The sequence below is a fragment of the Pituophis catenifer genome, unplaced genomic scaffold, assembly GCF_029215685.1.
Source record: "Pituophis catenifer annectens isolate HBS135680 unplaced genomic scaffold, rPitCat1.0.hap2 SCAF_15, whole genome shotgun sequence".
NCBI lineage: Eukaryota > Metazoa > Chordata > Lepidosauria > Squamata > Colubridae > Pituophis > Pituophis catenifer.
Window position 1 is genome coordinate 97,615 of NW_027256895.1, and position 22,239 is coordinate 119,853.

Consider the following 22,239-nt stretch of genomic DNA (forward strand, 5'->3'; position numbering starts at 1 on the left):
ACGCTGCCTAAACTCTGTCAGGTTATGGGCCCAGTCCAGAGAGAGGGGCAGAGTGAATAGTAACTAGAGAGTAACTAGAGAGAAGAGAATCCCAGTGTGAGCTTGCACCAGAGTAAGTGGTTTAAATCATGGTTAGCAGGCAGCATGGCCTCCATCAGTGTAATGGGAGGACATTTACTCAGTCGGCTGAATGAGACAAATTACCTCTCTTGGAATGTGAACATGGAAATGTACCTACGGAGGAAGGAGTTGTGGACGATTGTTACTAATCCACCAGCAGTCCTGGATGATGGAGACCAGAGAAGAAACGAAAAGACATTAGCCAGCATAATTCTTGCCCTAGAGGACAGTCAGCTAATACACGTGAGGGGTCTCCAGTATGCGAAAGAGTGCCAGGAGACGTTGCAAAGCATGTATGTGAGAGAGACTGCGAGCAGTAAAGTTTTGCTGACTAGGTGGCTGTATAAGACACAGCTGAAGCCAGGAGAGTGTGTGTCCACACATTTGCAGAGCATGAGGTGGACATTCCTCAAGTTGGAAGAAAGGGGAATGAAATATATGGAAGCACACAAGGTGTATGTGGTCCTTAGTTCCTTGGATAATTCATGGGACATTCTTGTGAACACTCTTGAGTCCATGCAACAATGGTGTACTTGATTGGTCATTTGTTGGAGGAGGAGCAGAAATGGCTGGAGAGAAAAGGGAGAAGAGAACACAAACCAGCATTTGCAACAGTCCAGGATGCTGGCAGAGCAGCTGAAAGAGTTAACTTTGCAAAGAGATGCTACACATGGTTCTATTGAACATCTCCAGAGTTGCTGTCCTCAGAGGAGGAACAGAGAGGCAGCGAGAATTAATCAGCAAACGTGGAGCAGTTCTCCAGCGTTGTTTTCCCTTGTAGCATCAACAACTGAACACAACAGGAATATGTGGCTCTTGGATAGTGGAGCAAGCCAACATATTGTTAATGATCCACATGTGTTTTCTGGTTTGAAACCAGCAAGGAAAATGTGGATTAGTCTGGCTGATGGACAGAATGCTGCTGCAAAGGTATTTAACCACGTATATGTTTGTAAACATTCCAACTGTAGATAAAACCAGTTGTTTATCTAAAAGGCTCTGTGTGCTGTGTGCTGGGTTTTCCTCCTGGGTTTATCTCATAATACTAGTTACGCTGCCTAAACTGACAGTAACAGCCATCCTCTAGAAAGGCAGAGCCTCCATAAACAGAGGCAGTGCAGAAGAAGCCAGCTGGTCTCACACTTCAGGACTGCCTACAGACTTGGTTTTCCAGGGAGGGGAGCAACCTCTGGCCATGTCTTTCCTTCTCACCTCCTGGCACTCTGCCCTCCAACCCTTCTCCCAGCAATTAAAGTTCGGGCGTGACCTTCATCCAGCCCCAAGCACCTACCTGTGAAGAAGGAGAATTGTGTCCTTGTCTTCCCAAGACCATCTCCATGCTGGCTTTAGGGCCATTTTCTGATACTGCTGACCCATCAGCCCACCTGCATTTTGGTAGCATGGTGCACAGGTGTTGCCACAGCCAGTGACTCCCAACCCTACTCTTTGGCTTCCACCCTTTTGCATCAGCTCTGACTTCTTGGCTCTGTGAGCGTGGGAACAGGCAAGGATGTCCCTGAAGACAGTGCAGTCCATGTGCAACTCCCATTCTGCCCAAAGATGTATTTCCCCTTCCCCTCTCCCTCCCTGCAGTAGGCAGACAGGCAGGCAATGCAGACTAGAGGAGAAGGTTGGGGTCCCCTGCCCCTTTTCCAAAGGTTCCCTGCCTGTTCTTTCCAGATGGATGGTTCAGGCTACAGTATTTGCAGAACGTTGGGCAGGAGAGAAAGGGCAGGGGGCTGCTATTAGGAAGCACATTCAGAAGGACACATGGCAGCCACCAAACAATTGTCCTCTAGTCACCCACCCCCCACACCCCCTCCTAATGCCCACTTTGGGGGCACTTGCCTCCCTGAAGATCTAGCTTTTTACAAGTTCAGTCTGAGTTACACAGAAGTGTTCCTGCCATAAAAAAGAATGCAAATGTTTAGTATTTTTAAAAAATCGACACTTGGATATGAAGTTTTCAGAGTATGATCTTAAAAGCTGGCCTAGTTTAAAATTAATTTCTCTTTATAATTTTTCTAAACTGCAGCCTTCTACAATTGTATTTTGTACTATTCTGTAGTATTCTGTAGTATAGAAGTGTGATCAATATATACATTCTGTTCATCCTTAATAAAGTTAATAACACATTTTTGCAAGCAATTTCTGCTGATTTTGCTGAAAGACTTCTTCCGCCATCTACCGTGGTACTGCTGCTGCTGTTGCTTCAAGTCTCTCCAGAGAGGAACAAGGGAGAGTCTCGGGAGAGCAGCAGCACCGGTGAAGAAGGAGCAGCCAGGGAGGCCCCTCTGATGTCTGTGGCCTCTTTCTGCCCTCACCAGTCCCACTCCTAGGCTGGGAGCGCCCATTAAACCTTGCCCAGCTCCAGCTGGCACAGCAGAGGCCATCTTCATGTCATCTGTTGCAACACTTCTGGCAGGAAAGAGTCAGGCCCATCTTTCTGGCCTTGGACACTATTCCGTGAGCATACAGAAAGAGCCTGTCATTGCCCTGAATGCAGAAGTTGCCCAAAGTGCCCGTCTGGGTCCTCTTCCTACCCCAAGGCTCATATTCCACAGCAACTCCTCCCAAGGCCATTGATCCTGGAAAGAACAGAGAGCCATTCTGCCCAGCAACCATGATTTCTGTTGCTTTTCAAAGATGCCAAGGTATCCCCTTGCCATGGGGCAGATTCTCTCCAGCCAGGAGCAGCTGCCATGATGGGTGGCGGAGGAGTGGTGTTCTCCCCAAACTGCAGGGAGCAGCTATGTGTTTAGAAAGGGTGAATGCACTTCCCTCCCTCTGCCAAGCATGGGGCCCGCCTACTTGCCACTTCCTCTTGTGCAGTTCCCCCTCTGGATGTACTCAGCTTCAGGCTCCAAGAGCCACAGGTTGGCCTCATGGCCCAACTGGCCAGCTTCCCACGAACTATCAGATGCTGTAAGGGGGGCCTAGCATTGAGCCCCTTCCCCTTGAAAAATCTCCAGCCCAGAACAGCAGTCCATATGTCACACACCTTCAAGGGAGCGCCACCCCAAGTCCATCCCATTCACAGGGCTGCAGCTTCTGGTCCAATTCTTTGGAGGTGCTCCCTATTGGGGGGGTAAAGAGGGTCTCCTTCCCATTCGCCACAAGCAAACTCTCTCAAAGGGGGTGGGTGGGTTTGCCAGGGGCCCCCAAGGTCAGCAGAGAGATCCAGGGAGGCCAGGGAACGAGGCCAGCATTTAGTATAGAGAGAAAGCTGACTCCTGGCTGCAGGCCAAGAAGGACCCCTCCTTCCACGGGAGCTGAGCGCCCTCAAACTCAGCCACAAGCCTCTGCAGAGGAACCTCGGATTGTCTCTGCTCTTTCCTCTGGAACCAAGCAGAGGCTGGGCTGGCCAGCAGTCAGCATGGATTGCTAGCTCATTTGGAGTGGTGTAAGGAAAGGGGTGACGTAAGCTATTAGGGGTGAAAGACATTGGGCACACATTCGACATGGTGGTGGTTCACAGACTGGTGAAACTACATCTGCTCCCCTTGTGATGTGTGTGTGTGTGTGTGTGTGTGTGTGTGTGTGTGTGTGTGTGAAGCTCAGCTTGTGTCTTCGAAGAGTGCCACCCTCAGGTAGAGCAGTGAGATCCAGGCCTCCCCGGTGGGGGGGGGGGGGAGCTCCCTTGAGGAAGAGAAGGCCCAGCAGAAAAGCTGCAGGCGAAGGGCCAGGGGGTCGGTGCCTCTCCACCTGAGCCGCCAGCGAAGACCCCAAAACCGGGGGGGTGGGGGAGAGGAAAACGCCACTGACAGCCGTGCCTGGGGTGGGAGAAGCCAGAAATATCAGCGGCTGGGCTCAGACCCAACTCTCTACCATGCGTGCGGGAGGGGGGGGGCGTGCTGGAGGCTGTGCGAAGGTCAGCGGCTCCCATGGAGCTCTTCCGGTGGGTTTGGGGCCACTCCAGCAACCCCCACCCCCTTCCCTGCGCCGCCTCGTTTGAGCGGCTGCGATTCGCCTAAGACAAGGCAGCCCGGAGCCGCCGTCGGGGACCGTCCCCCACCCCACCTCGCGGGCGGGCGAGCGAGCGGGGCGGGGCGGGGCCTCGCGGAGGAGGAGCTTGTCTCTCCGTGATAAGCTGCAGCTGCGCTCGGGGGCAACCTGTAGGCGTCAGACCCCGTCGCGCTGGCCATGTGGCTCCGGTTCGCCCCGCTGCGCCTGCCGCTCCGGCGGCGCCTCCAAACGGCCGCCGTCCTCCAGTGGGTCTTCTCCTTCCTGGCGCTGGGTGAGGACGGGATGGTGCCGTCGGCGGCAGCTTGGCAAGGGGCGGCGGCGGCGGCGGCAAAGTTGGTTGTGTCCCGGCCGCGGCCGAGGTAGCAGGAGAGGCAGCGCTGACCGGCGGTCGTGACCAGGGCAGCCGCGAAGGGAAGCCGAGGCGGGCGGGGAGGTGCAGCGCCCGGCTCGGCTCTTGCCGGCCACTCGAGCTCTGGGGCGGCGGCTTGCCTTGCTCCACGCGGGGCTGCCTTCCCCAAGCCCGACCGCTCCAGTCCTGCAGGGCGCTGCCATTTCCGTTCAGCGGGGGCTGTCTGCGGGCGGGAGCAGCAGGAGCGGCGGGCTCCTGAGCACGTGCAGAATGCCGCAGCTGCAGCTGCAGGGGGCTGGCGAGGCGGAGGAGATAGTCACCCGCTACCTCTCTCATAGCCCAGTGCTGCCTGGGGTTTTACCTGGTGCTGCTGCTCGGGGACGGCTGGCTGCTGGCCCTCGGCTACGCCGCCTGGCTCTACCTGGACTGGGAGACGCCGTCTCGCGGCGGGCGCCGCTCCTCCTGGGTCCGCGGTTGGGCTGTCTGGCGATACTTCCGGGACTATTTCCCCATCACGGTGAGCAGAGGAACCGGGAGGCTCCCTGTACTAGCGGGGGGGTGGGGGTCAGGCCTGGCGGGACACCCACTTTCTTCCTGGGGGGGGGGGGCGCCGGCTCCACCAACACTGCCTTGGCCACAAAGTGCTGCGGGCCGGGGGAACGCAGGGCCCGAAGCGGCGCTGGAACTTCTTGAGGAAAACCAGCCAAGCGCCGCGGGGTCGCCCTCCTTTTAACGGCACTGCCTAAACCTCGGTTTCTCCTCCATTATCAAGCCGGTGTTGCTCCGTAGCCTCCCCTTACGCAAATGCCATCCCTTTTCCCCCTCCCCCGTCAGAAAGCGTCGGCCCTTTTTAGTCTAATCCTTTATTAAAAGTGATAAACTCTCGGTTGCAATTGGGTAGGGAGAGGCTTCCGTCCCTGGACAGCTTAGCTGGGCCTGGAGAAGGAGGGGTGTGACAGGAGGGGAGCAGGGGTGGCCCAGCTGGGGTGCCTGGCAGGGAAGATGGATCACACCCACACGCCTCTGTGCTTGCCACCTCTGTGGGGCACCACCACCACCCTCCCCCCCCCATGAAAAGCCTCCAATGAAGGGGCTTGGCCAGGAAAGGAGTTTAAAACGTCTTGGTATAATAGGCAGACTGCGATGGTGAAAATCTGATATGAAATGATCCACTAATTTCATAATTTGGGAATCTTACTGAATTCCATGAAGCAGTTTGGATTGTAGCTTAAACAGTTAGGCCACCCTTGAAGACCATTGTTCTTTGATCTATTGCATTTTCTTTGGCTGTAAGTTTCCTCTTATGTCTCCAGTTAAACGTGACAATTTGGTTTGTAAATGCCATTGTAAATATTGTTTTGCTTATAAATATTCTAAAATAGTGTCATTTTTAATTGGTAGCCCTGAGATGTAACTAACAGTCAGAATTCAGGCAGCTGTGCTGCTGGATTGTTAAATCAATTTATTTACTAATTTCCTTGATCCCCTGCTTGCTCACATTGATTCTCACCATCTGTAACTACTTCATGAAAGTGCTAGCCGCAAATGTTTCATTGGCATAAAATTTCCTTCTGTTTGTTTGGGCAGATCAGGATCTGTTTCTTTAACTGCAAGCATTATTTTGAACATTTCTTTGGTGGGTGGTGGGTGGGAGTGTCTAAGACGGAGCTCACTAAGTTTGCTAATACTTCTGTGAACTTCGGTTGCCTTCCAAGCGCTCCTAGAGAGAGACACCCCCCCCTAGAAGACAGAGCCTTGAAACTAACTTTTGGTTGAAGCTGGGCTCCCCAAAAGTATTTGGGGTCCACCCCTCATCTCTTTGAGGGCTATTGGGCTTAAAGTTGTGCTCCCAGACTTCCTTAAAGCAAGAGTTTATCTCAGGCTTCATCAGTTGGCTATGCTCCCCAGTCGCACACACACACACCTGTCTGCCAAGCTGAATGGCATCCTGAGGAGGCTGCTGCAGGGCTTCCTTTGAGGGGGAAGCTGGGCAGAGTGGAGAAGCAAGCAGTCCTGGATATTGTGCCCGGTCAAAGTCTTAGCAGCCTCCCTGCTTGGGGGAATCTCTTTCCTTTCAGCCTTTTTTGGTTTGGAAAAATGCAGGGAGCCCCGGCAGCTCCCCAGGGGCCATCCCAGGGTAGAAAACTGCAGGGTCTGTTATCTGAAGGGCCACTGCCTCCATTCCTGATCCACTATACTTCAGTAATTTGAGCGCTCCTCTCCACCTGACTTTTTCTGTACTTTTTTTCCCCTGGCAGCTGGTGAAGACGGCAGAGCTGGACCCTTCCCACAATTACGTCTTCGGCTTCCACCCCCACGGCGTCCTGGTGGCCGGTGCCTTTGGGAACTTCTGCACTGAAGCCACGGGGTTCTCTCAGCTATTCCCGGGGCTCACCCCTCACCTCCTGATGCTGCCCTTTTGGTTCAAGGTCCCCTTCTTCCGTGACTACATCATGAGTGGGGGTGAGCTCTTGGGCATCTAGGCACGAAGGGACTGCGAGGCAGCGACGGTGGCCAGGGCAGTCTTGCTCTGAGCCCCTCTGCTCTTTTCGTTTTAGGACTGGTCTCTTCAGAGAAGACCAGTGCTTCCTACCTCCTTGGCCACAAAGGCGGCGGGCAGGTGGCTGTCATCGCCGTGGGGGGCCCGCCGGAGTCACTGGACGCTCGCCCGGGGGCTCTGACCCTTCAGCTACGCAGTCGCAAAGGCTTCATCAAGATGGCCCTGCGACACGGGTGAGGGGCAGGGGGTCTCTGACAGCACTGCAAGGCTGGGGTGAGGAGTGGGAGACCTGGGCATGGTCAGGAGTGGCTCCAACCGGCAGGGTGTATCCTCCCTCTGACCAGAGCACTGCCCTCCTCCTTGCAGAGCAGCGCTGGTGCCAGTCTTCTCCTTCGGGGAGAACGAGCTCTTCAATCAAGTCTCTAACCCGCAAGGCTCCGTCATCCGCAGGCTGCAGGAACGGCTTCAGAGGGTCATGGGGCTGGCCCTGCCTCTCTTCCATGCTCGAGGCGTTTTCCAATACAACTTCGGCCTGCTGCCCTTCCGGAGACCCATCTATACAGTTGGTGAGTGTGTCTGTTGCAGCTCCCAGGGGATGCTAGGCTGGTCAGTTGCCGGGGAACCGTTTGGATCTTGTCGGTCATGGCTGCCCATGACAGGACCCCCATTTGGGCAGGGCTGCCTCCATCTTGGGCAACTGTCTCCTAGCACTTTCCCCCAGATATGCCAGCATTTATCCAAGCCAAAGTGACCTCCCTCTGGTGATGCAACAGTCAGCTGCCAGTCTCTGTGTTGCAACCCCCTCTGAGCCAGCCCCTCAGTGGGGCAACAGCCTTGGACTTTGGTTGGGGCCTTGCAGGCGGGGCGGGGGAGGGGGCTGGAGATGCTGTGTTGCAATGCTGTGGGACAAGGCAGCTCAGACACTTGACCACATGAAGGGGGAGGGCTGATGCGGCTGGCAGTTTCCAGCAGACACTCTTCCCTGTGCCCTAATTCTAGTTAGTTCTATGGGGAGTGAGGCCCACTCCAGGCTTATGTAGCGCACTCCAATATCCCCCAGGACTTGACCCTGACCTTGCCTGGCTGGGCTGAGGCTCTCAGCAATAATGGTTCTGCTGATGGGATGAAGCCTGCTGTTGAAGCCCTCTTGCTGACCGAGCTCAGTAGGTCTTCCCTATGCAAGGGAGGCTGGTACTCCTGCAGCTCAGGCCTCCCCAGAGCCTCAGACGGAGGAGGGGGCTACTGGGTGGGGGAGGATGGAGCATTGGGGCTGCTTGACTTCACTTGGCTGCAAGAAGGGGCAGTCCAGGGTCTCCCCCACCCCCTCAGCCTCATTTCTTACTAAAGGGGGTTTCTCCCTGGTGCCTCAAAGGGAGCTGTTTGCGGGCAATCTGATGGCTCATTCGTTTATTTTATTTATTCCATTTCTCATGTCTTTCCTGCCCCCTACCTTTTAGTGGGAGCTCCGATTACAGTGCCCAAGATGCCCCATCCATCACGAGAAGCCATTGATGAGCTGCATGAGACGTACTTGGAGAAGCTGACTTGGCTTTTTGAGGAGCACAAGGCCAAGTATGGGCTGCCCCAAGACAAGCACCTGACGCTCACCTAGCTGGGCATGAAGGGCTGGCCTGGGACACCCAGAGCCACACCTGGGCCGGGCGAAAGGACTGCGCAGCTGCAGGAGGAGCCGGCACCGTCTTTTAGGGCAGCTTTCATCAAAGATGCTCTGGAAGTGTTGAGTTCAAGCTTCCCTCGTTGCCAGGCAGCATCAGAGTGGTGCCCAGAGAATGGCTGGGAGTGGAACTCTCGACCCTGCAGAGCTGGCATCAAAGGCTGGTGATGCCAAAGGCCCGCCTTAAAAGCAATTTTGCTGTCAGACTCTTGTGGGGAGGAGGGCAAACTCCTGGGCTGCTGCACAAACAGTCCTGTGTGCCAGGTACCCAACTGTGACATTTCCTTTGGAAGAAATAAAGTGAAGTACTCAATGCCGTGGAGGGTAGAGGAAGCCCAGGGGGACAGGGCAGGGGGCAAGGGCCCTGGAGGTCTTCAGCCTTCCTACCTCCTGCACTCGGGGCTGCTGGAGAGCAAAAACTGCAACTTGGCAGCCAGTGGGGATCCAGAGCCATGTGAGAGCCAGGGGGAAGAGAGCGTGGGGCTGGGGTGACTGAGGGTTACTGTGCTGGAGGGCCCCCCCCCTCAGCCAGTGCAGAAGTTGCTGGGCTCTTGGCAGATTTGGGCATCTGGCAGGCGGAGGAGTGCCCGCTGGGTGGGGGAGCGCCTGAGATGCAGACAGTGGGTGTTGCCTGGACCTGGCAGGCAAACGAGTCCCGGAGCTCTCTTGCCTACTGTTTCCAGCCAGGCTGCCTTTACGAACTGAGCGCCTTGGCTTTCCCAAAAAGACCATGCAAAATGGGGAGGGGGCTTTTGAAAGAGGAGCAGCCAGGGTCTGTAAAAGATGCTCTGGCAGCCGGCAGCCAGGCCAAGACCAGCTTCCAGGATTAGCCATCCTCTCCATCTCTGGCGGGTCGGTGGGTCTGATCGTGGGGGGCTCGCCATCTACTGCCAGTCTCCATGCCTTCATGTGGAGGCCCTGCTACCCTGGCTTGGTGGCAGCAGCCCAGCCCTGCAGAAAGACATCTCCTTCCCTTCAAACCACTCTGTGCCTGCCCCACCACCAGTTGTTTCTAGGCTCCCCGTAATACAGGAGGAGGAGACCAGCATCAAATCCTCCTCAGAGCTGAGCACAAGAAAGAGCTCAGTTCCCTTTTTCTTTCTTTTCTTTTTTTGATTTATATGCCGCCCTTCTCTGGAGACTCAGGGCGGCTTACAATGCGTTAAGCAATAGCCTTCATACTTTTGTATATTTTATACAAAGTCAGCTTATTTCCCCCACAACCGGGTCCTCATTTTACCTACCTTAGAAAGGATGGAAGGCGGAGTCAACCTTGAGCCTGGTGAGAATTGAGCTCACAGTAATTGCAGGCAGTAATTGCAAGCTAAATACTACCTTTAACAGTAGCATTAGTCTGCTGCGCCAGTCAGGCTCCTTGGTCAAGGGGGGGGGGGCGTCTCCCGTTTGGTCAGAGAGGGCAGGCAACCTCTATGGGAGGCCCTGCTGAGGCCTGGGCGGGGTGGTGCAGTAGCACTTAGCCTGCACCGAGCTGTGGGGAAGAAATGGAGGGCAAAGTAGAGTTGCAACGGGCACCTGTGGGCACTGGCAGGTCTGGGGGGTAGGGAAGCTGCTGTGAAGCAGAAAATTCTGGGGAGGACAGAATCTGCACTGGGGGCACAGGGAGAGGTTCTGATGGCAGGCATGGCAGCTACACACACAAACGCACACATCCTTTGCTCCCCACAGGCCTCTGAAGGAGAAAGGATCCTGCTTGTTCTGGGAGGCAAGGAGAGAGTGGGGGAGGAGGGGGTATCTGCCTTGGCCAGCAAGGAAGCAAGGGGGTTGTTGGGGTGCAAGGAGGCCATTTCTTAGGGGGCAGCCCAAGAGACCAGGTGTTTGGCCGTGTGGGGCTTCAAGTGGGTGTCTGGTGTGGGGGAACATCAGCCTGAAGCTTGTTTGGGGTGCCAGACTAAATGGGGCGGGGGGGCGTGGAGTGCTTCCCCCTGTGGATGTCCACTGTGGATGGGGCTTGGGGGAAGCCATGCTTCTGCCTGGCCTTAGGGCTGGGGCTTTACGGCCCTGGCTTCCCAGATGCTGGGGAGGTTGCTGGCCCACTGGGGAATGCCTTGCAACCATGGGGGAAGCCACTCGGCTGGGCTGAATGGGTGGGCAGAACTGCAGGCCTGTGCCAACTTGCTGGGAAAGGTGGCAAATGCAGAGTGGGGATCCCCTTTTCCTCTCCTGTCCCTCCTAGACAATCTTGGAGGGGTGCAGCAGTGGGGGGGGGGAGCAAGAACGGGCTGCTACTGCAGGCCTCGATCCAAAGTGGCACCCTCTCCCCCCTCCCCCCCCCACTTTGACAGCGGCAGCTGACTTGTGAGATGCTGGTGGTGTCCCGGGCTGCACCGTCCAGCAGCCGCCACTGCTTGGTGTTCGGAAGAGGTCTCTCTCAGCAGCTTTGGCCACCGTTCTGCTCAGCTCTGCATTCAGCTGCCCCAAGTCATCTCACAGCCAGGCTGAGTGTGGCCAGCTCCCTCGGAGTCCGGTGGCGGGGAGTAGGGGGCTCAGCTGCCGCTCCTCCCTCTGGCCAGGTTTCACAACTGCTTTCGCCCTGGGGAAGTCCTCTCTCCCTGGCCAGGCGTCTCGGAGAGAGGGAAGCGCAAAGGGCTCTCCAGCCTGTAAAGCAAAAGCCGGGGTGTGTCGCCCCGGGTGCAGCCCAGCCCCAGGGCAAGAGCTGCTGGAGGTACTCTTTGGGGCACAACAGAGCCCCGCGTGTCCTTGGAGATAAGGGCAGCTGCAGCAGGCCTGGGCTGGTGGGCTCGCTGCGGTGATTCCAATTACAGCCATCCAGGTTTTCTTTTTAACTCCCAGCTACTCCCTAGGGAGCCCTCTGATGGATTTCCTTGGGATCCGGAATCCTAGGGATCTGATTGGCTGGCCAGTCTAAGGAAGCCAGGTGAGCCCTGTGTCTGGGGGAGTTGTATTGTGGGGCCTTTCAAGAGAGAGAAGGGGTGCGTGTGTATATGGAAGTTCCCAGTGATGGGCTCTCTCTTGGTCGCGTTTGTGGGGCTGCCTTGGGTCGAGATGGGACTGCAGGGAGGGTCAGCCGGGGTCTGATGAGATGAGGCAAAAAGAGCAACCGGGTTTGGCCAGGCGGGTGTGTGTGTGTGCAGTCTCCCTTGTGCTGGCTAGCTCTCTCTTCCCAGGGCAGGGCAAGTAGAGGGGCCCAGCCGAAGGAGGCCTTGGGATTTGCCCGCCTTCTTCACTTCAAGGCCGGGGCTGCTGCTTCCTCTCCGCTGCTGCAGGACCCCCAAAACTCAGGTCCTGGGTGGGCTCCACTGGCTGGCTTGGGTGCAAAAGGAGGCAAGGGAGCCTTTGAGCATGTGCAGCATCTGCTCCAAGCTTGGCCCCATAAAGCCCTTGGCCGTCTCTGGTGCTAGAAATTAAATGGGAGGAGGACATGGGGCGGGGGGGGGGGGGAATCGTTAACTCAGACCACATTGGAGAAGCAAGGAGCCTCGTCTCCAGCCTAGGCAGGGTGGGGGTGGGGAACCTGGGCCCGAAGCTGTGTCTGCCCAGCCCTGAGCTTTGCTGGTAGCTGACCTTTGACCCCCCCCCACCTGAGCCCAGCCCACCTTGAAGGGCTCCAGGCTGCAATCCCTATTCCTTGAATGGCAGTCCAAGCAGAGCCAAGTGGGGGTGTGGGGGGCAGGCAGCCCAGCTCCCCACAGGGCCCGGGCGGTAGGGGAGGCGGGCCTTGTGTAGTGGCTTGGCCTCCCTCCTTATCCGCTGGCAGCACCTGCTCTCCTGCCTGCTTGGAGGCCAAAGTTCAGCTGCAGCTGGCTGGAGGACGTGGAGCCACATGGACGGGCGGGCGGGTGCCTCTCTCTCCCCCAGGAGTAGGTCCTCTCCCCCTTCCCCTGCAGTTGGGTGGAAGGAGCAGGTGGACTCTGGACGGCCAGGGGAGCAACTGAGACCCTGGCTCAGATACTCCCCCTCCCCGCGAGTCGGGGCTGCTCCAGGACTGGTGGGCCATTTTGTATCCTGCCACAGGTCAGCCAGAGAAGATGATCCTGCGCAAGCAGCTGGAAGCCCTCAGCGTCCTGCAGTGGGTGCTGACCTTCCTGTTCTTCGGTAGGAGCGTGGTGGGGGGGAGCCTGTGGGCACAGGCCAGCCACCTTCCTTTTGTGGGGAGAGGGCGGCTCCTCAGGGCAAAGGGGCCTGGGTTCCTGTGCTTCCTGTGGGCCTGCCCAAGGAGCCCTCCCCTACTTGCGCAGTTTTGCCTCCGGGAAGGAGACAGGCGGGTCTGGGGGGACAGGGGACCATGTGAAGCCTGGCCTCCCCTCCCCACAGGCCTCTTCTTCACCCTGCTTCTCATCTACCTGCTCTTCACCTCCTTCTGGTCCCTGAGCGTGCTCTACTTCGTCTGGTGGATTATGGACTTGGACACCCCCATGCAAGGTGCCCAGCTGCCCCCTTCCTTCCTTCCTTCCTTCCTTCCCTGGGATCCCCACTCTCTTCCCTCACCCAGGGCTGCCCACCTGAGCTTCAAGCTGCCAGGCATCTTCCTGATTCTCCTGCAGCAAGACCCTGGGGGCCCTTGCTGTGTCTCCCCAAGGGGGTGCTGTTGGGCTTGGACACCAGGTCCCCTTTCCTGTGGGATGCAGTTGTGGAGCTGGGCGGGGGATGGGGGCCAAGGGAAGACAAGAACCGTGGTCTTTGGGCAGTGGCCTTCTAAAATGCGCTGCCCTCTTGCCCGGTCTGTGTGGATTTTTGGCCATGCAGGTTCCCCCCCCCCCCCCGGTGAAGCTGGATCTGGCCACTGAACACCTCCCCCACCCTGCTGATCCAGCAGCCCCAGCCGCCTCCTTCCCTCAGAAGGCCAACATTGGGAGTTAGGCCTTGTGGGGAGCCGGGCCCCACTGTTCTCCTTGCAGGAGCAGCCACCCACTCTTGGCTGTTGTGCTTGTCCTGCCAGGAGGCCGTCGTAACGAGCAGTTCAGGCGATGGAAGGTCTGGGAGCTGCACAGGAACTATTTCCCCATCAAGGTAGGAGGAGCCCGGGGTGGAGGCGCAGCAGCTGGTCTCCTTTGAAGGGACACGGCCCCATGCAGCTCCCCCAAAAGGGCTGCTTCCCACTGGCCCCAGTTTAAGGGGCCGGCATACTCTTGGCCAGTGTCGAAAAACCCAAGAAGGGTCATTCTGGTGGAGCTGGAGAGCACCAGGAAAGGCCGCAGCTGAAAACCCGCCCCAGCCAGCAGCACAGATGTGGGTGGAGAAAGGGCCACAGGTCCAGCTTCTCAATGTCTTGGAAAATGGGGAGCTGATTAGGGCCCAGGTTCTCTTTGGGCAGGATGGTTAGCCTGTGGAACCCATTGCCACTTGCATTCAGGCCTGTTCTGCCTATGGGCGGCTGGCCACCAGTGTGGGAAAGAGAAGGCAGCCCCACCGGTCCTCTTCTCCCCCTGCTTCTTCTCCCCAGCTGGTGAAGACTGCCGAACTGCCACCCACCAGAAATTACGTCCTGGGGTCCCACCCCCATGGCATCATCTGTGCGGGAGCCTTTTCTGCCTTTTGCACGGAGGCATGTGGCTTCTCCCGGGCCTTTCCCGGCCTGTCCTCCAGCCTGGCCGTCCTCGCTGGTCTCTTCTACGTGCCTGTGTATCGCGAGTATCTGATGAGCTCAGGTGGGAAACCTTTTCTTTCCCCAGCCCCAGCAACCTCAGTCTGGTTTCTGGGCCCACGTCCTTGAAGCCTTCGAGACCAGGGTCCCAACCGTTCTGGCATTCTGAGGCTTGGGAGATTTGGGGGGTGGAGAGTGCTGCAGTGACCCTCTCTTTAGAGTGTTTGGGACACAGCCTCAAGCTAAGAGAGGATCCATCCTCCACCTTGGACCTTTCTGCTTCTGACTTGGATGTCTGTCTTTGGGAAGACCGACTAAGCACTAAGGGAATCTCCTTGGAGGGGAGGGGAGTCAGCAGTTCCCTGAGCTGGGAGGCAGAGGGCAAAGAAGGCTCCAGGTGCCCCGCTTGCACTTGGTTGGCCCAGGGAGGGTGGCGAATCCAGCCACCATGCGAAGGCGCACTAGAGTTATACAATGAAGCGGCTTTCCCCCCACTCCAAACTCGGGTCTCTGCTCCCACCTTCCTTGTCCCCTTCCAGGGATGGTGCCAGTCAGCAAGAAGTCCCTGGACTTCCTGCTCCGAGCGGGACCTGGACACGCGGTGGTCATCGTGGTGGGCGGAGCCACAGAGTCCCTGGACTGCAACCCGGGCGAGCAGCGCCTGCATCTCTCGGGCAGGCGAGGCTTCGTGCGGCTTGCACTGCAGCACGGGTGAGGGTCTCCCTACAGCCATGGCAGGAATAAGGGATGGGCTTCTGGAATGGGCGAATGGGGGTACTTTTGGGGGGGTCCCCACTTCCTCACCTATCAGTGGAAGAGGTCTCAGCAGCCTTCAGCAATGCTCTTCTCAAGCTCTAGGCTGAGAGAGCCCAAAGTGCAGAACACCATGCTGGGGGGGGGGGCTCTCGTCTCTGTCCCCTGTGCAGACTCTCCCCATTTCTGTTTCCAGGGCAGACCTCGTCCCCGTTTTCTCCTTCGGAGAGAATGACATTTTCCGGCAGATTCAGTTCCCCGAGGGCAGCCTCCTCCGCCGTCTCCAGCTTCACTTCAAGCAGCTGGCCGGCTTTGCTCCCTGCCTTTTCGTGGGGCGCAGCCTCTTTTTCAGCCGCTGCTGGGGGCTCCTGCCCCAGCCCTCCCCCATCACAGTTGTGGGTGAGCCTGGGATCTTCTCTCGCCCCACCACCACCACCTCAGGCTGTGGGAGGACAGCCTGCACTGGAAGGGAAGGATCAGCCTTCTGTTGCACTTTCTCTCCCACATAGACACACAAACACACATATTTTCTCTCTCATTTGCAGTGGGGAAGCCGATCCTCGTCCCTTTGTGTCCACACCCCAAACCAGAGGAGGTGGACCGCTACCATGCCCTCTATGTCCAGGCACTGCAGCAACTCTTCGAGGAGCACAAGGGCAACTGTGGCCTCCCCTCCTCACAGCAGCTCTTCATCACCTAGGGACCCGCTCCCCGGCCAGGGAACCGGGCGCCTGTCTCTGCTGCAGGCTCAGGCAGGGGTCCCCTCTTCTGCTCCCCAGTCCCAATAAAGAGTGTTACATTTTGTGGCACTCACGTCTGCTTTCTGCATTGAATGAAACTATACTCAAATGAAACGGTACTCAACGAATAGTCATTAATGGGTCTAAGTCTACACGGAGAGAAGTAAGCAGTGGGGTGCCACCAGGTTCCGTCTTAGGCCCAGTACTCTTCAATATCTTCATAAACGACTTAGATTAGGGAATAGAAGGTGAACTTATCAAATTTGCAGATGATACTAAGCTGGCAGGAATAGCTAACACACTAGAAGATAGGCTCAAGATCCAGATGGATCTTGACAGACTTGAACGCTGGGCCCTATCTAACAAAATGAAATTCAATGTAGAGAAAAGTAAAGTCCTACACTTGGGTAAGAAAAACCAAAAGCACACATATAGACTGGGAGAAACCAGGCTTAAGAGCAGGGACTGTGAGAGGGATCTTGGAGTCTTGGTGGACAACCAGCTAAATATGAGCCAGCAGTGTGCAGCGGCAGCCAAAAAAGCCAATGCAATCCTAAATTGCATTAACAGAGGGATACAATCAAGATAAAGTGAGGTACTAATACCACTCTATAAAGCTTTAGTAAGACCACATCTAGAGTACTGCATCCAGTTTTGGTCACCACACTATAAAAAAGATGAGACTAGAAAAAATGCAGAGGACAGCAACCAGGATGATTAGGGGACTGGAGACTAAAACATGAACGGTTACAGGAACTGAGCATGGCTAGTCTAGTGAAGAGGAGGACCAGGGGAGACATAATAGTAGTGTTCCAATATTTGAGGGGCTGCCACAGAAAGGAGGGGGTCATTTTCCAAAGCACCTGAAGGCCAGACAAGAAATAATGGATGGAAACTGACCAAGGAGAGATTCAACCTAGAAAAGAGGAACTTTCTGACAGAACAATCAACTAATGGAACAGCTTGCCTTTGGAGGTTGTGGGAGCTTCATCACTTGAGACTTTCAAGAAAAGATTGGACTGCCATTTGACAGAAATGGTGTAGGGACTCCTGCTTGAGCGGGGGTGGGGGGGTTGGACTAGATGACCTATAAGATCCCTTCCAACTCTGTTAATCTGTTAAAGAATGGGCATGGAGTTGTCAGATGTGGCTATAGGGAGCTTAGACCAAAGGAGGCTATGGAAGAAGAACACAAATGACAAGATGCCCCTCCTGTGGGCTGGAGGCTTTGCAACTGGGGGCCACTTGTCAATTGGGGGGGTGGGGGTGGGCAAGCTGCATGTTACCCCTCATCCAAGTAGACTTCAGTAAGTCATTAGACAAAGTAGATAGAACAATATGAGATAGGCAGGATCCTCACCAGATGGATTCGTAACTGGTTGACCAATGCACTCAACGTATAATCCTCAATGGAACTCATCTACATGGAAGGGACCATGCAGCGGGGAACCCCAAGTTTCCATCTTGGGCCCAGTTCTCTTCAACAAATTCATAAATGATTTAGATGAGGGGATAGAAGGGGAACTCACTAAATTTGTAGACCACACAAAGCTGGTGGGGATTACTAACTCTTTGAAACATAGATTCAAGATTGAGAAGGATCTTGACAGACCTGAACACTGGGCCTTATCAAAATGCAATTCAGCACTGAGAAAAGAGGTTTTACACTTGGGCAAGAAAAACCAAATGCACAGATACAAGAGTACCTGGCTCAACAACAGTAACTGTGAGAGGGATCTAGGAGTCCTAGTGGACAAATAGGAGCCACCAATGTGCTACGGCTGTGAAAAGGCCGGGGCAATCCTAGGCTGCATCAACAGAGCAGGGATAGCATCATGGTCCCAAGAAGTGGTGCTGCTGCTGCTGCTGCTGCTGCTGCTGCTGCACTGGTGAGGCCATGCTTGGAAAACTGCATACAGTTCTGGTCATCACAATATTTAAAAAATGCTGAGACTCTAGAAAAAGGGCAGAAAAACCATGGAAAGATGATAAGGGGTCCGGAGGAGGAATCCTGATGAACGGTTGAAGGAATCAGGTGTGTCAATCGAAGAGAACCATTGGGGAGGACAGGATTACTGTCTTCCAGGATTTGACGGGCTATCACAAAAAAGGGATTGACTTTCTCGCCACATATTTTTTTTATGAAAGGGAGATCCAACCTAGAATGAAGGGAAAAAAATCTGACTGCCAGAACAATCAGTGGAACGGCTTTCCTCCAAAAGTGGTGGGTGCTCCATTACTGGAGGTTTTCAAAAATAGACTGGACAACCATTTGACCGGATGGTACACATCCTGTCCTGAGTAGGGGTTTGACTAGAAGACCTCCAAGGTTCCTTCCAGCCCCAGGATTGAACGTTCTAAGTGTTGCCTCCCCATTTCGGGGGAGCCAGGAGGGAGTCGCGGCGGGTGGGTGGCGCTCGGCAGACCCTTCCGGCCTTGACCTGGGCGGCCGGAGGGGACCCTCGAGGGTCTTTCCCTTTGACCCGCTAACCGCGAGGTTCCAATGGCCTCAGGTAGCCCTCGGCGGCCCTCCGGCCCCGCTACCCTGCTCTTCATGGCTGGCGCTGGTCGGCCCCCGGTCTCCTTACAGGGCTTGAATCTATGCCAATGGGGAAGGGCCGCCCTCTAGGGATGGCTGCGAGGGAAAGGGCCGCCGCCGCCTTCCGCGGCGCTTGGGGCCACCTCCGGCCTCCACCCGCAAAATGGGAGGCTCGCAAAAGGCACCGCTGGGATTCGAACCCAGGATCTCCTGTTTACTAGACAGGCGCTTTAACCAACTAAGCCACGGCGCCACCCGCCGGCTAGCATCCGCGCGGGCCTGGCTGTTCAGTGCAAGCTGGCATAAGCATATCGCAAAACCCGGGCAGGAGTTATGTTGTTGGACGGGACGGCGACGGACCAATCCCGGAACAGAATTTTCAAAACCAAGAGACGGAGTGACCGAGCAAAAAACGGGAGCGGGACAGGAGGAGGCGGAGACCCCCTTCGAGGGCTGGGGAGGGGGCGCCGTGGGGAGGTTCGAGTGTTGTAGACCTGGCCTGGGGTGGATCCCCAGATGGAGCTGAACTCAGGGCTGTTGGGGGAAGGGAGCGGTGCATCCATGATCAAGCGGAGCCAATTTCCCGACCCGGAGGCTCCGTCTTGCCCCTGCGTGTCAGCGCAGCCCGGAGTAAAAGAATATTGACCCCGACGTGATTCGAACACGCAGCCTTCTGATCTGGAGTCAGACGCGCTACCGTTGCGCCACGAGGTCGGTGGCGAGCCTCCTCCGGCAGCCTCACCTGTGGGCCTGGCACTCCCGCTCGGGCAGCGCCGGCCTTGAGCGGAGGGAGTCGGGCTAGCCCGCCACCTTCCCCCACCCACATCAACCAGCCACTGCGGGTTACCCCGCAGCCCTTACCCCGCCTCCAGAGATGGGCCGGGGCGGGGGAGGTGCAGACGCAGACGCAGCTGCTGGGACGGGTCTCGGCAGCCGCCCTCCGCGGGAGTCGCGGGGAGCTTGGCCAGGGGAGGCTTCCCGTAGGCGGCGGGGCGGGGAAGGCGGCGAGACCCCGGGGCATCCTTGGCGCGGACTGCCCCTTCAGCGTGGTTTAGGGCTCTGCAAGGGAGCTTTGGACCTATGGGGCAGAGTCCGTGGTTTGGGCCTGGATAGGGGAGGGGAGGGTTCCCCGGTGCAAGGAACATCAACACCCAGGTTCAATCCCCAAAGAATCTGGGTCGATTCCGTCCCTCCCGGGGTCTCCGTCCGAGTTCTTTGTCCGTGGAGTCCCTGGCTTTTCACTTACTCCTTTATGCCCGGGAGGAGAATGGCTCATCTAGGAGTTCAAAAACAGCCGTGCTGGTTAGAATCAGGCCAGTGTCCCCCCGAACCGCGAGGCTGAGGCTACCGGGGGCCCTTCACAAAGGAGCCCGCCTCACCGTCCCGCCCAGCCACCCCTCCCCACGCCTCCCTCGGTCACGCCGGCTGGATTGCTGCAACGGGCCGTTCGGATACGCGGCGTGGCTATTTTGGTATTGACTGTTTCTGTGTCCCCAAGTGATTATCGACTCTTGGGCAGCACGCGGACCAACTTTCTCCATGACGCTCCGTCCGTAACCTGATCTTTCAGCCCTTCCAATTTATGCTCCACCCATCGCCACAGTAAGTGGGTCTCCTCTTCCTCTCTCCTCCTCCTCGCTTTCCCAGCATCGGAGCCCCTCCAGAGCTCGAGCTGGGCCTTCGCGTTTTGTGCTCGAAGTGGGACCGTTGATGCTTCGAGTGAGAACTCCGGGTTGATTCCTTTGGTGACGCACCGGTGGCTTTCTTGGCTGTCCGGCCTTGTCAGGGGCCTTCTCCCAGCCCAAAGTCTTCTTCAAGTCCAACTGTCGCTGGCTGGCTCGGCAGGTCTGGTCTTTGTAGGTACAGACGTCACCCGGGGCATTCCAAGGAGGCCTTCGGGGCTGCTCTACCGGAGTCCCGCCTCTGGCAGAGGCCTTGATTGCTTGCTCCTTTATTACGGATGATTGACCCCTCAATGGTATTGCTAGATTTTTATCCCACCTTTTTTAATACCACTCCATTGTCAGTTCTAAGCTTGGTTTTTGTGTCCGTTGTCCTTGGTTTCTTTATATTTTATTTTAATCCCATTATTCCCCGTGCTCTTCTGTGCTTGCAAGATAGATAGATAGATAGATAGATAGATAGATAGATAGATAGATAGATAGATAGATAGAGGGCTGGAAGGTGGCTCTGACCCAGCCCAACCTTTAAAGAGAGATGGGTGCCTTTGGGTGCTCCGTGCAGATGCACCTTATCTAATCTGGCGCTCAACTCGGGTTCCCTTGCTCTCCTCCAGGGCTAGGAGAAAGCAACTTCTCCTCGCTTCCTCCATTCTTGCACCCAGCGCCGGCTCCCGGCCACCAGTTAGGATGACTTCCGGCTCTTTCAGGTCCGGGAGAGAGGACAGCCCAGGACCCCTAGCCCAGCTAGGCTCACTAGAGCCAGGGGCCATCTGGCTCTGCCAGAGGGGGACCTGCTGCCTGCGGTGGGCGTCCTTGCCCTGTTGCGGGGTCCCGCGCCGCTCTGGAGTTTTGAAGGCAGCTGGTGCCCGGCACCTGCCGGTGGGGAGAGAAGCATCTGCTCGTCCGGCCTCCCACGCTCTTCTCTTGTGCCCTCTCCTCCCCCAACACTGACGTAAAAGCGCGCGAGAGTGGGAGGAATAGGCGCCCTCCCGAGCCGCTCGTGGGCGGGGCAGAGGGATGGGGGGAGCTTATCTCCATCCTTACTGGGAGACGAGAAGGTCTTTAGGCGGAAAGGGACCGCCCGGCCATCCGACCGACGCGAGACCGCAACGGCCAGAGGTTCCTGGCAGGTGCGCCATCGGCTCGAGCCTCTCTCTGCCCTTCTGCGCTTCCGCAGGTATTGGCGATACTTCCCTGCATCGGCCTGTCGGCATCGGCGGGTGTCGGGGGAAACAGTTGCGGGGCTGCTTGGGGGATTTGGCGTGAGGCGCTGGCGTCCTGCTCCCTTCTTTCTGCCGCCGGAGCCGGAGTGGAAGTTGGCTGCTGCCGGCAGCTCCTCCAACTGAGAAAGGCCTCGGCGGCGGGGAGTGGGGGGCGAGTTGGCTTTCTCCTCGCCTCCCGTTCACTCTCCGGGACCTTTCCGTGGAGAGGGAACGTCTCCCTCCGGCCCCAATCCCACGGGTTCTTTCCCCTGCAAAGGGCCGAGCAGAAGATTTGGCCAAGAAAGGATGGCTGGCTGGAGCCGTGTCTGGTCCGGGGGTCTCCTCGGTCCCGAGCTCCGCCCTGCAGGTTTTCCCAAGGAAGGGTGACAGCTGCGCTCCCCCTTGGTGCCTTTTCTGTTTCTAGGGCTCATCACCTCACCAGCAGGAACGAGGCTGTTGGAGGCCCGTGTGTGTGTGTGTGTGTGTGTGTGTGTGTGTGTGTGTGTGTGTGTGTGTGTGATTTTGTCAGGCGAGCTTTGTGGGCCAGTTCACGTGCCAGGGAACCGAACCTGGACTGAGGGAGGTGAGGCTGAACTTCCATTCCAGTCTTAAGACGGTCTTGACTGAGGGGCTCCTGCCACCAGGAGAAAATGGTGGCAAAATAGGAGGGCAGAGGTCACATCAAGGGCATTGGGCTGACAGCGTCTGCTTGACTCTGGGGTGGGAAGAGAGGAATTTGGTTGCGTCAATCTTTGGTCAAGCAGTTCCTTCCAGCCCACCAGGTGGGCCTCTTGGTTCCACACTGGCATTTTGCTCAGCCGTCTCCAGGCAGTGGCTTCCATGGGTCTCTCTGAAAACAAGGCACCCACCTGCCATTGGTTCTTGCTCTCCCTTTGAGATGGTGGCTGCATGGTTAACAAAAAATAAGCTTTGACTGTCACAAATTCCCTGGATCTGACTGGATGTAAGGATGGATATGCTTGCTTCATCCTGATCCCGAGGCTGCATTTTCCCCAAGGCACAACCTGTATTGTGACAACGTGTCTCCCTCCCCACCTGGTTGTAGGGTGCCAAGCGGGGCTTCTGCTGAAATCTACGGGAAGCAGGAAGGACCAGCTAGACAGAGATGACCAAATGACTCGCAGGGATC

General features: G+C 56.7%; 2 protein-coding genes and 2 non-coding genes across 5 annotated transcripts; 2 read left to right on the forward strand and 2 right to left on the reverse strand.

Annotated features, from left to right (window-relative positions):
• The first annotated feature begins 4,239 nt into the window (after positions 1–4,239).
• LOC139324240 (2-acylglycerol O-acyltransferase 2-B-like) lies at positions 4,240–10,553 on the forward strand. Its single transcript, XM_070953959.1, has 6 exons — positions 4,240–4,357; positions 4,774–4,952; positions 6,694–6,898; positions 6,994–7,168; positions 7,302–7,501; positions 8,393–10,553. The coding sequence occupies exons 1-6, from the start codon at positions 4,264–4,266 to the stop codon at positions 8,545–8,547; spliced, it is 1,008 nt and encodes a 335-aa protein (XP_070810060.1). The 5' UTR covers positions 4,240–4,263; the 3' UTR covers positions 8,548–10,553.
• A 6-nt stretch (positions 10,554–10,559) lies between these two features.
• Positions 10,560–15,765, forward strand: MOGAT3 (monoacylglycerol O-acyltransferase 3). Of its 2 annotated transcripts, none has more exons than XM_070953958.1 (8): positions 10,560–11,506; positions 12,604–12,684; positions 12,904–13,011; positions 13,529–13,599; positions 14,033–14,237; positions 14,713–14,884; positions 15,123–15,325; positions 15,472–15,765. In XM_070953958.1, the coding sequence occupies exons 2-8, from the start codon at positions 12,618–12,620 to the stop codon at positions 15,624–15,626; spliced, it is 981 nt and encodes a 326-aa protein (XP_070810059.1). In that variant the 5' UTR covers positions 10,560–11,506; positions 12,604–12,617; the 3' UTR covers positions 15,627–15,765. The 2 variants fall into 2 exon arrangements, with proteins under 2 accessions (XP_070810059.1, XP_070810058.1); XM_070953957.1 differs by lacking the exon at positions 10,560–11,506 and adding an exon at positions 12,107–12,449.
• A 2,619-nt stretch (positions 15,766–18,384) lies between these two features.
• On the reverse strand, positions 18,385–18,458 carry TRNAT-AGU (transfer RNA threonine (anticodon AGU)). Its single transcript has one exon. It is a non-coding gene; the product is annotated as a tRNA-Thr (tRNA).
• A 389-nt stretch (positions 18,459–18,847) lies between these two features.
• Positions 18,848–18,919, reverse strand: TRNAW-CCA (transfer RNA tryptophan (anticodon CCA)). The gene has a single exon. It is a non-coding gene; the product is annotated as a tRNA-Trp (tRNA).
• Between the last annotated feature and the right edge of the window lie 3,320 nt (positions 18,920–22,239).